Raw genomic sequence first — 14,404 nt, 5'->3', positions numbered from 1 at the left:
TAACATCTCTTTAGAGGTGAGGTATGCCACGGTTTTGCACTATCGAAGTAGCGACCATAAGTTGGTTTTTCTGTTCTCTCGTGGCGGAGAGAGAGTGAGAGAGATTTACGGCTACATGATAGGTGGGCGGCGGGCCCGCTTCCTGCGTTCCCTCCTTATCGTCTTCAGAAGCCAGAGCGCGGGGAAGAGAAGTGGTCATCGTACCAAAAGGAGAAGGGGGAAAAAGAAGGAAAGTGAAAGTCTCATCCTCAATTCCTCATCCCTTGAGGAGCATAGCAAGAGATTGAGCATCAATCCATTCGTCGAAATGGCAGCCGTTGGCCTCCAAGCCGTGAATCTGTTGTTCCGTAAATCTTCACCTCGCCTCGCCATTTACAGCTCGAAAACGAGGAGGGTCGCCCACTATTCCCTAACCTCCTCACCCCTTTCATCACCACCATGTCTGAGGTCTCTCCTTGTTCCATCAACCGTTGTCCTGTCCGCTTCCCTCGCCTCTGCTATAACTCCAGAGATCGAACAAGGCGAGGAGGATACATATGAGGAAGAAATCGAGACCTTTCCTTCTGCTGCTGCTGCAGCTGGTAGTGTGGCTGAAAGAGGAAGGTTGTACGTGGGGAACCTCCCCTACTCCATCACCTCCTCCCAACTATCCGAGTTGTTTCAGGAAGCCGGAATCGTAGTGTCGACAGAGGTGACGTTAAGAAAACATTTTACTTCTCTCATGAAACGAGCACTCACTCTGCAGCGACTGAGGCCTAGTTAGGTCAAGTGCTTTACAAAGTACTCAAACTACACAAAACATTGAAAATGGCTAACAGTGCAGCGCGATTTTCTGTGTAAAACACAAACACCGAAAATCGCTACCTGGGCATTGATTTTCTATGTAAAACACAAAAAAACTTTGTACATAAACATAGAAAATCCCTATGCGGGCAGTGATTTTCTGTGTGGAACACAAAACACAGAAAACCGCTGTACCCGCAGCGATTTTCGGTGTTTTGTGTGGCCTGAGTACTTTGTAAAGTATTTGATCCTGACACTCCATCTGTTCCGGAAGCCTTACCCTTCTTCTGCTTGGTTCTACTCTTTCAGGTGGTCTGCGACAGGACGGTGGAGAGAAGGAGCAGGGGTTTCGGCTTCGTGACGATGGGGAGCATGGAGGAAGCGACGCAGGCCATCAGGATGTTGAATGGGTCTCAAGTGGGTGGCAGGACGATGAAGGTGAACTTCCCGGAGGTCCCCAGAGGAGGAGAGAGGGCGGTCATGGGACCCAGGATCCGAAGAAGCAACCGGGCGTTTGTGGACACGCCTTACAAGATCTACGCCGGGAATCTAGTGTGGACGCTCACCTCTGAGGATTTGACAGCCGCGTTTGAGGCGCAGCCGGGCTTTGTGGGTGCCAAGGTGTTCTACGAGAGGGACTCGGGCAGGTCCAGGGGATTCGGGTTCGTGTCCTTCGAGTCGCCGGAGGACGCGGAGTCGGCTTTGGCCGCCATGAACAGCGCGGTAATTTAGCCAAAATCCTAAAATAATAAGTGCATGCATCTTAATTCTCTGCTTGCGTTTAAATTTTCGATTCGAGAGCAAGAGAGCTTCATCCTGTTCAAAGTTTTTCTTTCTTTTCTTTGAGATTTAGGCTATGTTTGGGAGCCTTGAATGAGGTGTGTCGCGGTTTCCCCTAGTGTTCTCATTCTTTCTGCTGCTTCAGAGCAGTGGTGTTGCCAAAACACTACATTGTGAGTGGAGTTGAAGCTCCAACACCACGTTTCGACACCATTCACAAGAGACCACTGCGGTGGTTACCCATGTGATCAGAGGGTCCTCTGTCAACCTGAAGGCCCAGGATAGAATCTCGCTGGTGCATGAGGGCTGCCGTTGTTTTATCATGGTTGGGGGCAGGTAAGACTAGCTGATCGTGTCCTCAACCCGGAGGAGTTTTACTTTGCAGGGAGGCGGATCCATTAAGTGAACTGGTTCTTGGTGAGGAAACGTTTTCCTTCGTCTTAAAAAAAAACAAAAATCACCAATGATGTTTTTGGCAACTCCATCTTCAACGCTCAACACAACATTTTGGCAAAACCATATTTGGCAACACATGAAAATGGTGTTTCCATCGGAATGCAAGGCTCTTGAACAGAGCCTTAATTGGTTCAGTATAGGACTTCACTGGTTTCGAATTTAATCTTTAAAAAACTCCAAGAATAACAAAGCAGTGCCATTTTGATTCGAGAACAAGAGAGCTTCATCTGCTTTCTTTCTTTGGGAGCATGGTATTTAATTGCAATTAGCATTCCTCATGTGTTTCCTTCCATCCATTCGTTTATGCAGTTCTCTCTTCTCCTCTATCCTGTTACGATCTGTTTTTTGGTTGCCTAATAGGCATCCACAACATTGAATTCTGCTTGCTCTATTTGGAGTAGATGGAAGATACACACTGCCATAACTTGGTTGTTATTTTCCGTGATGTGCAGGAGCTGGAGGGAAGACCTCTTCGCCTGAATTTGGCCATTGAGAGGATCCCACAAGGCTCACCTGATGTAGATGGTCCCGATGATGTTCAGTGATGCAGCAATAGAGCAACTGAAACAAGCAGAAGCACTTAATCTCTATGTGAATCTCTTAGGAAATTCAGCAAGCCCAATAGGCACTTGTCACCCGAAGAGATTTGTGCTAAAATTCGTTTTGTGAAGGTTCGACTGAGAAGAGTGGCCTAGTCTGAGTCTAGTTGGTAAGCGTAAAGCTTTCGAAGCAGGGGAGGGTGCAAGAGTTCCTAGAGTTGCTTCCTGCCACTTATGATAAGGGAAACGATTGTATCAGAAAGGAGTCGCTGCTGCTCCTCTTATAAAGTGCCAGCATGAAGTGTTGTGGGAAACAGGGCGCCCATCTGTGGTCTCTGCATGCAATGCCAAAGGTGGTGAACAAAGTATTGTCTGGTATAGCTATAGCCCTCGCGCATTGTTTGTTATGTGGAGGTTCCTAGCTAAAATGATGGAAAGTTGTTGGTAGAAGCCCTAATGCCCTGTGATTCTTGGATTTTCTCAAGACCCTGTGATTGTAAATCACAGTCACAACACTTTCTTAGGGCACGTTTGGAAGCAAGAAAAGATCTCATAGGAAGAAAAAAAATCCTACGAGAAGTTTTGATATGATAAGTTTTTCAAAAGAAAAAATCACTTGTTTGAGAAAAAACAGGCTGGAAAACTACGAGCTTGTTTGTTTGTGTGTGGAAAATTTTTCCTAAAATATTGCAAACAAGATAGAATATGCACTAATAAAATGTTGTCATCAGATGTATGTTTTAAAGAATTAAGTGATGAATTTAACTGCGCATCTCCCATTGTAATTGTTGTGAACAATATATTATTTTCAACAATCCAACCAAAAGACACAAGATTCATTGAACTAATACACTTAGATTATTATGTCTTTTGTGATTCAATTAAAAGGGGGTGTTTTGCAATTTTTGTCTGTTTCGGTAATTGCCACTAACTCCATATGTACAAGAAAATAAGTAGCAAATTAAACCAAATAATATATGTTATCGTAGCAGCAAATTAAGCAAAGAAATGTTCTTAAAACGCACCTCAATGACCGAACTCGAAACAAATCAAAACAACGAAAAAGATGAACAGCCGTGACAATGGAATTATAGCTTAACAAGTCTGATCAATCTATTGAACAACTAGATACGACGTTCAAATCCTACAAAATCATCACATGATTAGGTATAAATGAATTTTAAAAAGATGAATAGCATACAATCCGAAAATACATGCTGATCAAAGGATCAAATTCAAAGCCAAATAAACCATGGCACCCAGAGAACAATTTGCATACATTAATGCAGATTTGCATGGTTTCAATGGTTCTCTCGGAGAGCAACCTTGTGGTATCAACTTTCTTAAAGCATCAACTTGTGGTATTTTAATGGCCCTAGTCTTAAGTGAGAGCCACTTACTTGCATATCATCTCAGAGTGGTCATTCAAAGCATCTTCACGGTCACCCGTTAATACAAGAGGCAACTCACGGCTCAACACTGCAACTCACATCCAGAGTCAACATGTTGCAATTCTCATCTGAAGCCAGCCAACACGTTCTCGTATGAACCAAATAGATGAGCCACGAATAACGATTTTTTTTTCACACACAATCCACGAATAAATTTTAATTGAGTCTTTCATCTTAAAGGTGCAAATACATTCAATCGAATTCAACGTACATTCTCTGCATGCACAAGGCAAACGTCACGTTCCATCTGCGAGTCTAATGCACAACTGGTAAGAATCTTTGGTTTATCCACATTCTCTTAACCAACTAAACAACAACCTTACACTTCTACTTATCATCGACAAGATGACTCATACCACCTTATCAACAATTTGCTTTCACGTTCGGTCAACCACACTTCAGTTGTGCAAACTCTCATAAACAGGACAAATCATCATTGCCATCTTCAGTGTCGTACTGAACGAACAATAAGGTCTTTATGAATCTTTTTGCTTTGATATCCATTTGTCACAGGCATAGAATTTTTCGTAAACCCGCGATACGCCAGACTACCTAGTCTTACCAGCCTAACAGCCAAAGGTTGTGTACCTACACTTTTTCATGTGTTGAATTATTTCATTGGCCCTACGCACCACCTCGTGCACAGTTGCCTAACAAAAGCTGATCAAGCGCTTCTCCAAATGTGTATTCTATCTGGTTCATGCCACTTATATGCATAGTCAGCTCATATTGCCTAGCAAGCGCACGGATTTCTTGCCAGCCGTGGAGTGTATCGCAACTCCATGGGCATGCCCAAGCATAACCTCGTCAAAAAAGGGACAAGGCCTTGTGACCCCTAATCTAAAGATCAGTTGATGATTGTATGTCATAGCGAAGAGCATCACCCAAACTCATTCATCAGCTCATAGGCATTCACTCGTCTAGTCTCGAGTCACTATACTCGGTTGAAACCACCTAAGATGATCCCTATGAAAATTAGCTCTAACTCGCATGCACTCACAGGCATCCAAATGCTACGCATGAGAAACTCATCCATGTCGAGAGGTCCTTGACCAAATCTCCAAAGAAAATATCCTTTGATCTTTTGACACCGCTTAACCAAACAATGTTTTACGTTTGTGCCACCACATATCGTCGCACCAATGACGATATCGTTGCCTATCGTGTGTCATGCTACCACCGTACGTCATCGATCAAGTCAACACATATCGCATGTTTCTACACTATGTATTTTTCACTCAGTAGAACTTCATATTGCACATGCCCCATTTCGAAGGCTCGATCACAAACAAACCCAATACAAGGAGGCGTGCACTAGCTGCTCCTACGAGACAAGTGGAGTCACCGTTGGTGGCACCACGTACTTTGTGCAATATGGTTGCTCATGGTGTGACCTCGTGTTTAACTTTCACCAATGAGCATGATGATCCATGGCTCGATTTAGGATACCTATCGATGGCACCAGTTTAAAATATGTGAATGTTTTAACCATAGTTACCCGGAAAAGAAATGGACATGAGAAGTGATGTGTGAAGCAAAAGCAAAAAAGTGAGTTAAAAAAGTAGTATGAAATAGGAAGCAAGATAGGATTGCAAAGCAATTATTCAAGCGAATGAAAAATGAAAATGAAACACATATAAAGCAATATGAAGCACATGCAAAAGCAAATAAAAATTGGCATGAACACAAGTATAAAATCATATAAACCCAAAATGTAAACTTGTTATAAAAAAATATTATTTTTCAATATGAAAAACATAGAAAGTTAGGAGAAAGCTAGTGAGAAGCGACAAGAAGCAAGAGGAAAACCCTAAGTGAAAGAGAATAAATTTCAGAAACGGGGAGGAATCGGTTTTCCTACTAAGGGCCAGTTTGGAATCTCGATGTTGGGATGGACGTTTATGCATTTGGTGTTTCCGAGGAAAAATCTTGGTCAAACACCCATGATGGTCTCATTTGGAATCTCAGCGCTAGGATGGGCGTTTATGCATTTGGGATGGGAAGTGAGGCCCTTTCTCCTTTGTATTTGCACTAAGGATGGATTTGGCAGTAGCTGGCAAAGCAGCTGCCACTTCCTCAAATGCATAAACTTCATAAACGCCCATCCCAGCTACCGATCCCAAACAGTCCCTAAAAGGAATCAAGTTTCTCATATTTTGAAAGCCAATTTCTCAAAGCTTCCCCTACTTTAGAAGAATCAAGGAGTTTATCGCTCCGTATGAGAGTTTCCCAATGTAGCAAGACACAGAGCTCCTTCCTTTTATTTTGTAGTGATTCCTATTTTATGATTCCAAACTTCTATTTTAATATGATGCATCAAGAAAATCCGCGCATCTAAAACTGGGAAAAGAAAAAGTAACAATGTAATGTCATCAAATATTAAAAAACATTGCATATTGGAGTGTACTAATGAACCCTCAGAGACTCATAATTAGGCAATCTTCTATAGATACATTGCACATTCTTATATAGATACAAGATCATTTTCCAAAAAAAAATCTTCCTCTTAGTCAGCAGGTTTCAACCATGACTTCATTCCCATAAAACCCTTTCTTACAAAGGACAGGTTTAGTTCATGTGATCATGTTGTGCAAGGAGCATCTTTAAGAGGCTCAAAAGCTAACGACCCACCATATATCAAAATTTTGCAACTAAAAAAAAAAAAACCATTATCCAAGCTAGCAAAATAAACTAGCTGAACATATTAATAGGGTTAGATTGAGCACATTAGCTAGTGCACACCTACCAATCACTCATATGCAGTGTGTTTTTTGTTTGTAAATCTGACCCCGAAAATATGATATACAAGGCCTTTTGTGAGGATCGGCTTTTGTATAACCGGTTTTCTAACATGTGTGGGTTTTTTCTAGTGATACTAATAAATACAATAATTTTTCATTTATCTGCCCGATAATAAAACTTCTTATTTTATTTTAAAATATTTAAATATTTTTAATCACTTGCCATCGTGAATTACTTTTGTTTTTTGAAAGGCAAGCTGGGGTTTGGCAGACCCCTACCAGTTAAATAATGATACCATTGGGATTTGAACTTGCAATGTCCCAACAACTAGCAGATCTTACCAGACAAGCAGAGGCCCCGTTGGTATAGATTTCTCTAGTATCAATTAAATCAAGCAATAATTGCGTGTCCATCATCATTAGATTCATTATTAGTAACCAAACATCACCAATAATAAAAGCTCCATCACATTTTTTAATGGCTATTAAAATAACCCTTTTTCATCACCTGCACCATCACTTTGAACTTCCCCCATCATGATGATCATGACCCGTTGTCATGCATCAATAATTATAAAAAGACCATTATTAACACCAAAATTATAATTAATTAGACCAACTCCACTCTCTCTCTCCCTCTCTCCAATAAACCTCTCTGGCATCCGTCATGCGATAAGTAGGTTGGAAAATGATAGAATGGTGATATGCATGTATATTGTTTTTTTTTCAATTTTCTCCCGAAACTTTCCATCTATAAGTGGCCACCAAGTGATGGGACGTCGCAAGTTCGAAACCCATTGGTATATAGGTGGTTGAATAACTGTTGCAAAAAGGAGGGGGCTTAATTGTCCCAGCTTTGTTACGGGGAAAAAGAAAAAGATATCTAATACATAATACACCTGTAATCTAAAAAGGTTTGCCCTACATCAGATTCAACTACTTCATAGGCATCAGAAGAGGGGAATGTCTAGTATTGAATAATAAAGAGTAAAATTAGCTTACACACCTGCGCAGCGCTCCACTATTCACAAAAAACCATCTAGTTCAGGTCTCCGGGATCTACAGGCAATCTTCTCCACTTCACGCAAAAGTTACAATGTACAACAGCACAGAAAAAATACACAATGTCGTGCTGCAATCCAGCAATACTATGATACATGTTCAGCCTACCACATGTTTCATATCTTATAAATAGTCACCTGTAAACACCCAAAAGAAGCAAGGAGGTTGGGGGGGAGAGGGGTTGGCGGCCGAGGCAAACGAGAAAAGAATACAGCTACAACCATAAAACTTTCCAATTGGAAATGTAAGAGTCTCAGCTGCCAAAAACTCAACAAATTCGGCATCCACCTCCAGAACATGCCTTTTCACATTGCTAACAAAGAGGGCGACATCTATGTAACATCACACTGGCAGCTCGAAGAGTTCAGATGCCTTCACGGGAACTTGAACACCCAATAAACTTGAAATACCTGCACCCACCAATCTCAGCAGCCAGACATGGATTTAGAGATACAAGCTAACCCAGCAGATTGTTACTCCTTCCCGCTTGGTAATGCCTAGCATGCCAAGGGTGCTCTCCGTGAATAACTCCAGTCCTTGTCAGATGACTCTTGATTGTGTCTTCCTAAAGCATGAGCAGCCACAGTATGAACATGGAAAAGTAGAGAGCTAAGCGAGATATTGCACAAGAAATGTAACTGAGCGGTCTTATATCCAGGCAAGAGGGCCACGATCATTTGCAACTTGAGGACGGCCTCTGGTTGGTGTCGGCGGCCTATGAGCATTAAGCTCCTGATTTTCATGAAACATACAATAATCAGCAAAGCTACACAAACCTGCTCACATGCTTAAATTCTCACTGAAAAGGATACCTGCATTAGACCTACCTGCATCCATGTGTCTTCAATATGAGGATCAGGTGATGTTTCCGGTGATGAAACTGCTGGTGGCAAAGGATGAATGAGTTTTGGGACAACAACAAGGTCTCTTCCCAAAACCAAGATCGCCCCAGCATTATTTGCAGTACCTGTGCCGTTGACACAACAAAATAAGGTGCACCGACAATTGACACAGAAAAAGGGGAAAAAAGCTTATGAGCTGCATACCACAGTAGTTGGTGGCGGAGAAAAGAGTGATCAAATGGCCTTGCGCAAATCGTTCAAAACCATCCATCACACACTCATGTGCACGTACGATCAACTGAAGATCATTATTATTGCAAAACTCCATCACACGGTCAGGCTGCAGAAAGTGTTCTACAAAGTTAGTGATTGAGTAGAAGACAACATCTGCAAAGAATTAAAGAATCCAAGAATAACACATCTGAAATACAAGTGATAAGCAAAACAATTTCTCATATGGAGCATTAAATCAACAAAAGTTGCATTGCATGATGGCTTCTCAAATAAATATATTACATACAGTAATCTTTAACTTGTGTCTGGTTTTTCCTGATCTATTGTATTTTTTATTTTTTTCACGTGCAATATTTTCTGTCATTGTCAATTCCAGAAAGCATCATAAAAGCGCACAGGTGGTTGCTTTTCTCCTTTCCAAGTATTGCAACCTTATGAATGTTAGGATAATGAGGATTAACATTAACCTACAAAATTTTAATTATGACATGGAAGAATTCTTTGTAGTTTAAGATGTTACCTTGAATTGTGATTCTAATTAGGCATATTGGTATCAACATTTCTCATGAAATCAATGTTGTTAAAAATGTGCCTCGGCTCAAGGTGAGGGCCTTTTTGCCTTTAGGCGCAAGCTCAGGGCGAGGCACGCCTCACATTTATGAGAAAGAATTCTGGAAATAATCTCCCTCCCTACTCTCTCGGTCTCCCTGTGTCTCTGGCAAAGAAGAAGAAGAAAAAGAAGAATGTATACCTCTCTCTCTCTCTCTCTCTCTCTCTCTCTCTCTCTCTCTCTCTCTCTCTCTCTCTCTCTCTCTCTCTCTCTCTCTCTCTCTCTCCTTACATTTTTTTGAAAGGCAAGCTGGGGTTAGTCAGACCCTTACCAGTTATACAACTATACCATTGGGTTTTAACCTACAACACCCTAACACAAGGTGTCGTGCACTAGCTGCTCCTACTAGACAAGTCGAGGCCCTGTTGGTTTTTTTGGCTGCTTTCTAAACATATCCAATTCATTGGATTAGATAAAGCATTGACTCAGTTTTTTTAGGGGTGCCATGTGACTCTTTGATTTTTTATAAATTCCTGTGTTGATATATATTTTCTTATATGCATTTTTGCAGTTGAACAATGGGAAGAAATGTAGGATGGGATCTTGTTGGTTGTTGCTTCATGAATAAAGCATTTATTTATTTATTTGTAATTTTAGAAAAAAAAATTAGTTTTTTTAAGTTTTAAAAAAAAATATTTGAGCCCTATGCTTTACGCCCCGAGGCTTATGCCTCGCCTCAGTTTTTTGTGGAGCGCCTCGCTTCGCCTCAACGCTTTCCACAACATTGCATGAAATACAAGTGCATAACAATCAAACCAATCTACTTCCAAAGCTTCAGAAAGAAATGAAGAATATCCCCACAACATTGATTGAGAAATAAATCCACCTCTGCAACTGAAGTACCGAACTAAGCTTCACAATCATCAAAGTTGTGTCCCAAAAACAAACAAAAAGGAACCGGGATGCATACAGAGATCCAAATGGGGCCATATCAGGCTGCAGTGAAAGAAAGACAGGAAAGAATTCATTTGTAGCTAAATTCTGAAATTCATTCTTTGGTGGCAAGGCAACTAAATGATTTTACTGAATTTCATACTTCAGAAGAAGAGCAATGCTCCAAAAAGTCAGTCCAGCCACTGGGTCAGAGTGAAAAAGAAATTTAAAGATTATCAATCAGTTTTGTTCTTTGAAAAAGATATTAGGAAAAAAATTCAAAATCTTCAAAAAAAAGGTATAAAATTAAAAACACAAGTATAACAACAAATGGAAAGCTTTTATCAAAACTGTTTTACATTAAAGAGAAACACTCGTTATCATTCATTTTCCAGACAATGAGCTATTTGTCGGTTTCATCCACCGTCAATTCCGCAGCTCCTTATGGATCACAGACAATGCATTCTAAGAAGAGCTCTGACAGTGAGCAAGCAAGACATGTATGTCATTCTAAAACAATTTCAATACAAGCTACAAAGATTTTTCAAACAGAAAAACAGATGTTTGAAAGCAAATTCTAACAAATCTCTTTTCCTCCAGTCCTGAGAAAATATTGGGAAAGACATATAACCAGTCATGATATCAAATTTTAGTTTTAATGAATATTTTGATAAGGATTTTTTTTCCTCTGTTTTGGAAACGCTTACCAAGAATAACAGTAATCCAAGTAGCTCTTCAATGCAGAACTACTTACATATATGTTTTCAAAATTTAGACGCGAAATTTTCTGGTCATGGATTTAGAAAGCAACAATTATAATAACAATAGCCCGCATTCACCGACAAAAAAGAGAAAACAGCCAATTTCATGAAAACTCTCTAGAATTTAGAATTGCAACATATCTTTAAGGTTGCAGAATCCATATAACCAGAATGTATTGAATGTATTCCTAATGCTTATGCACTACAGAAAGCAGCCCAATATAGACTTTTTTGTCATAGTGATAACATAAACAAGAGCTTGAGAAAATACAAGATGTGTTCTAACTATTCAAGTTTAGAAAACCAATATTCAAGAAAGAGCTCACCCCAAAAGTAACCAACCCAGGTCCTCTTGCATTTGGGCGCAAGCCCTCAACACTATCATTCTCTGTAGGATCAGACCTGTAAATAAACCAATGTTTTAGCTTTACTAAACTTATCAGCACATACATACATACATACATACAAACGCATATGTGTGTCACGTGTGCATTGAGAATGTGCAACCAATTATATGTGGAGCATCTATGACATCATCTAAACCATTGGATTAAATTCAATGCAACATCTCAAATTTATTTATTTTTAAATCATGCTTTCAAAAATGGCATCTCATACCTATATCATACATACATACATGCATGTATATATAGATATAGATATATATATATATATAGATAGAGAGAGAGAGAGAGACATGAGGCCCTCACTGCCTAAGTGACTAACCAGTACTGACCTATTCAAAAAGTCATAATTACAGGTGCTTTCACTTAAGTTGAACATGGAGTGTACATTGGTATTAGTTTACTACAAGACATACTCTGGATCAAATCATTTAATAAAGAAATCGACGATTTTTATTGTAATGTTCTAATGCAATATGATATGTTAATTACTATCTCTTTAAAGCACTGACCAAATATAAAAATCCTCTAATCTAATGAATGTTCTCCACTAAATAGAATACATCTGCAGAACTTGTTAAAAAATAATCACATGAAACACACTTTTTGAATTGGTTAGAACCGGTCTTCCTTTTGAGGGAGGGAGGGGTGTCTGCCTGTTTGTCTTTGTGTGGGTGCATGAGGGTGCAAGCCTGTGTGCGTGTGTAAGAAAGGAAAGTCACACACCACAAAAGATCCATGAGAACCACAGAGCCAGTTTCCATAGTTATAGGTCGTTGCAGGTTTTCAATTTGCTCCACATGATTTATAGATCGGCCAATTCCTCCATGCATGCATATAATTTTTTTTTCAATAAGAGCTGCCAAAGGAAGCCAATTGAATAATCTGTTTATACGGTGCCAAGCCCAAATCCCATCCCGCTCTCCCTGGATGTAAGTGAATCAAATTTAAAAACCATAAGCAAATAATCTGCAGTCACAAAAGGATATAACTAAAACAGGACCATTAAATACCATGCGTTCAATACACTCAATCCGGAAACCAAACAGAGCGTTTATATCTGCTGCCTCATGGTTCCCACGAATTAAATGCACATTGTGTGGGTATTCGACCTGGATAAAAAAGAAAGACATGAAACCAAAACTTTGGCTAATACATCAAGTAAAGGGCACCATACACATGAAATGATATATAACTAACAGCCAGGGTAGAATACCTTGAGAGCAAGCAAGAGAGAGATAGTTTCTAGGCTGTGCTGGCCTCGGTCAACATAATCGCCCAAGAACAGGTAATCAATATAACTGCAAATGTAGACAACACAGAGTATTGTTCACCAGCAAAGAAAACTACCAGCGGAGAAATTTTCTTCTGCTATTAGTAACGTAACATGAATATGAAGGCCATAAATCCATTAGATAATCCTTTTGATAACAGAAACCTATTAGAATGAATGCCTGAAGCATCCAATCAGAAAGAGTTATCATTATAAAATTCCTGATCATTTTCAATCAGAAAATAATACAAAACCACAGAAAAACAATAATCACAAAATGAATAACAAAAAGTAAGAAACCAAAAAAATTGAAGTTAAAAACAAGCCAAGCTTTTGAAATATTTTAATGCCAAACTTTTGAAATACATAAAATCTTGAAAAATATTTTAGTCTTTATTAGTCAAGACATTGTTTCTCACAACAATTGATTGTGGAAGATTTTTCAGAAAAAAAAAGCCATAACTCAACTACATAGTATCAAATCAGGCTTTTTCAAAAGGATGCCTTTCATCTATACATGTGGGGAGGAAAGAAATGTTTCTATTTCATAATCTGTTAGTACTACAATAGAGAAATACATCATATATTTGGTCAGGTTTTGTTTGTTCCTTTTCGTGAAATTAAGTTGAAAAAGGAGACGTGTGAAGAAAAGAAAGGAAGATCAGAAGAAAGAAAAGAAGGAAAGAGAGATGAGGAAGAAAAAGTGTTAGCAATAATACTGTGTATGTATTTGCATGCACATGAGTGATCAGGTCATTAGTACCATAATACTCAAAAGAAGTGTATTCCCCTTGTTACGGGTCACGGATCTGGAGATCCAGACCCGTGATCATTACCTTCTCATTAATGGCACGATGTAATTTATTCTTTTGTAATAAGGGTACTTTTGTACCCTAATCACTGTAATAGTCTGTTATTATAAAGAGGTTAATACAGCAGCCAACCCTAAGAAACATAGTGGGTATCGGTTTTCTCTGCAGTTTCTCTCTCCCTCTCTATCTCTCTCTTGTTTCTCAGCTTTCACGCAGGGAAGGACGAGAACATTGGAAATCTTTCATAGTATCAGAGCCACGCTACAGCTGGAACTGAAATCGATCTCAAAGGTACGTCCAAAAGATCTGTCTCTTCTCGATTTTTTCTCTTCTAAGTCAAGAAAATTTTTTCTCCTCCAATCTCATCTGTTTCCCCAATCTCGATTTCTATGTCTCTTGATCTCGAACAGATCTGACGTTAATCAGATCTGATCAAACTCTCTTCTCTAACTAATCTGAGTTAACCCAGTTTTCCCAATCTCGATTTTTTTTCTGTCTCTTGATCTCGATCAGATCTAACGTTAATCAGATTTGATCAAACTCTCTTCTCTAACTAATCTGAGTTAACTCAGAGAGGACTGGGTTAACTCAGCCCAGGTTTTCGATCTCAAACCCTTCGTAGAACCCCATCTGTTATTCTTCAATCTGTCAGCGTGATCTAATCACGCAATCGGGTCTTATTTGATCCAGCTAAATACTTGATCCAGCTATATCCCTGATCACATCTGACCAAGCCAATCTGACGATACCCTCATTTCTACCATTTCATTTCCTATAGCTTGA

At 39.5% G+C, this 14,404-nt stretch overlaps 2 protein-coding genes across 2 annotated transcripts in view; one reads left to right on the top strand and one right to left on the bottom strand.

Moving 5' to 3' along the window:
* The first annotated feature begins 137 nt into the window (after positions 1 to 137).
* LOC149827559 (RNA-binding protein CP33, chloroplastic-like) lies at positions 138 to 3,003 on the top strand. The gene is made up of 3 exons (XM_090018164.1): positions 138 to 691; positions 1,093 to 1,506; positions 2,472 to 3,003. The coding sequence occupies exons 1-3, from the start codon at positions 308 to 310 to the stop codon at positions 2,562 to 2,564; spliced, it is 891 nt and encodes a 296-aa protein (XP_089874290.1). The 5' UTR covers positions 138 to 307; the 3' UTR covers positions 2,565 to 3,003.
* A 4,703-nt stretch (positions 3,004 to 7,706) lies between these two features.
* LOC149827558 (serine/threonine-protein phosphatase BSL3-like) overlaps positions 7,707 to 14,404 on the bottom strand; it is a 41,722-nt gene continuing 35,024 nt past the window's right edge. Inside the window, exons 16-22 of the mRNA XM_090019486.1 lie at positions 12,753 to 12,837; positions 12,550 to 12,648; positions 12,263 to 12,462; positions 11,459 to 11,534; positions 8,859 to 8,994; positions 8,640 to 8,779; positions 7,707 to 8,544 (exon numbers count right to left, since the gene is read on the bottom strand). Of these exons, the coding sequence (XP_089875612.1) occupies positions 8,461 to 8,544; positions 8,640 to 8,779; positions 8,859 to 8,994; positions 11,459 to 11,534; positions 12,263 to 12,462; positions 12,550 to 12,648; positions 12,753 to 12,837 (820 nt within the window). The 3' untranslated portion in view covers positions 7,707 to 8,460. The remainder of the gene's footprint in view (positions 8,545 to 8,639; positions 8,780 to 8,858; positions 8,995 to 11,458; positions 11,535 to 12,262; positions 12,463 to 12,549; positions 12,649 to 12,752; positions 12,838 to 14,404) is intronic.

Source organism: Nuphar pumila, chromosome 10 (assembly GCF_984573655.1).
Source record: "Nuphar pumila chromosome 10, dmNupPumi1.hap1.1, whole genome shotgun sequence".
NCBI lineage: Eukaryota > Viridiplantae > Streptophyta > Magnoliopsida > Nymphaeales > Nymphaeaceae > Nuphar > Nuphar pumila.
The sequence above is the reverse complement of the archived record's forward strand: the minus strand, read 5'-3'. Positions and strand labels throughout refer to the sequence as shown.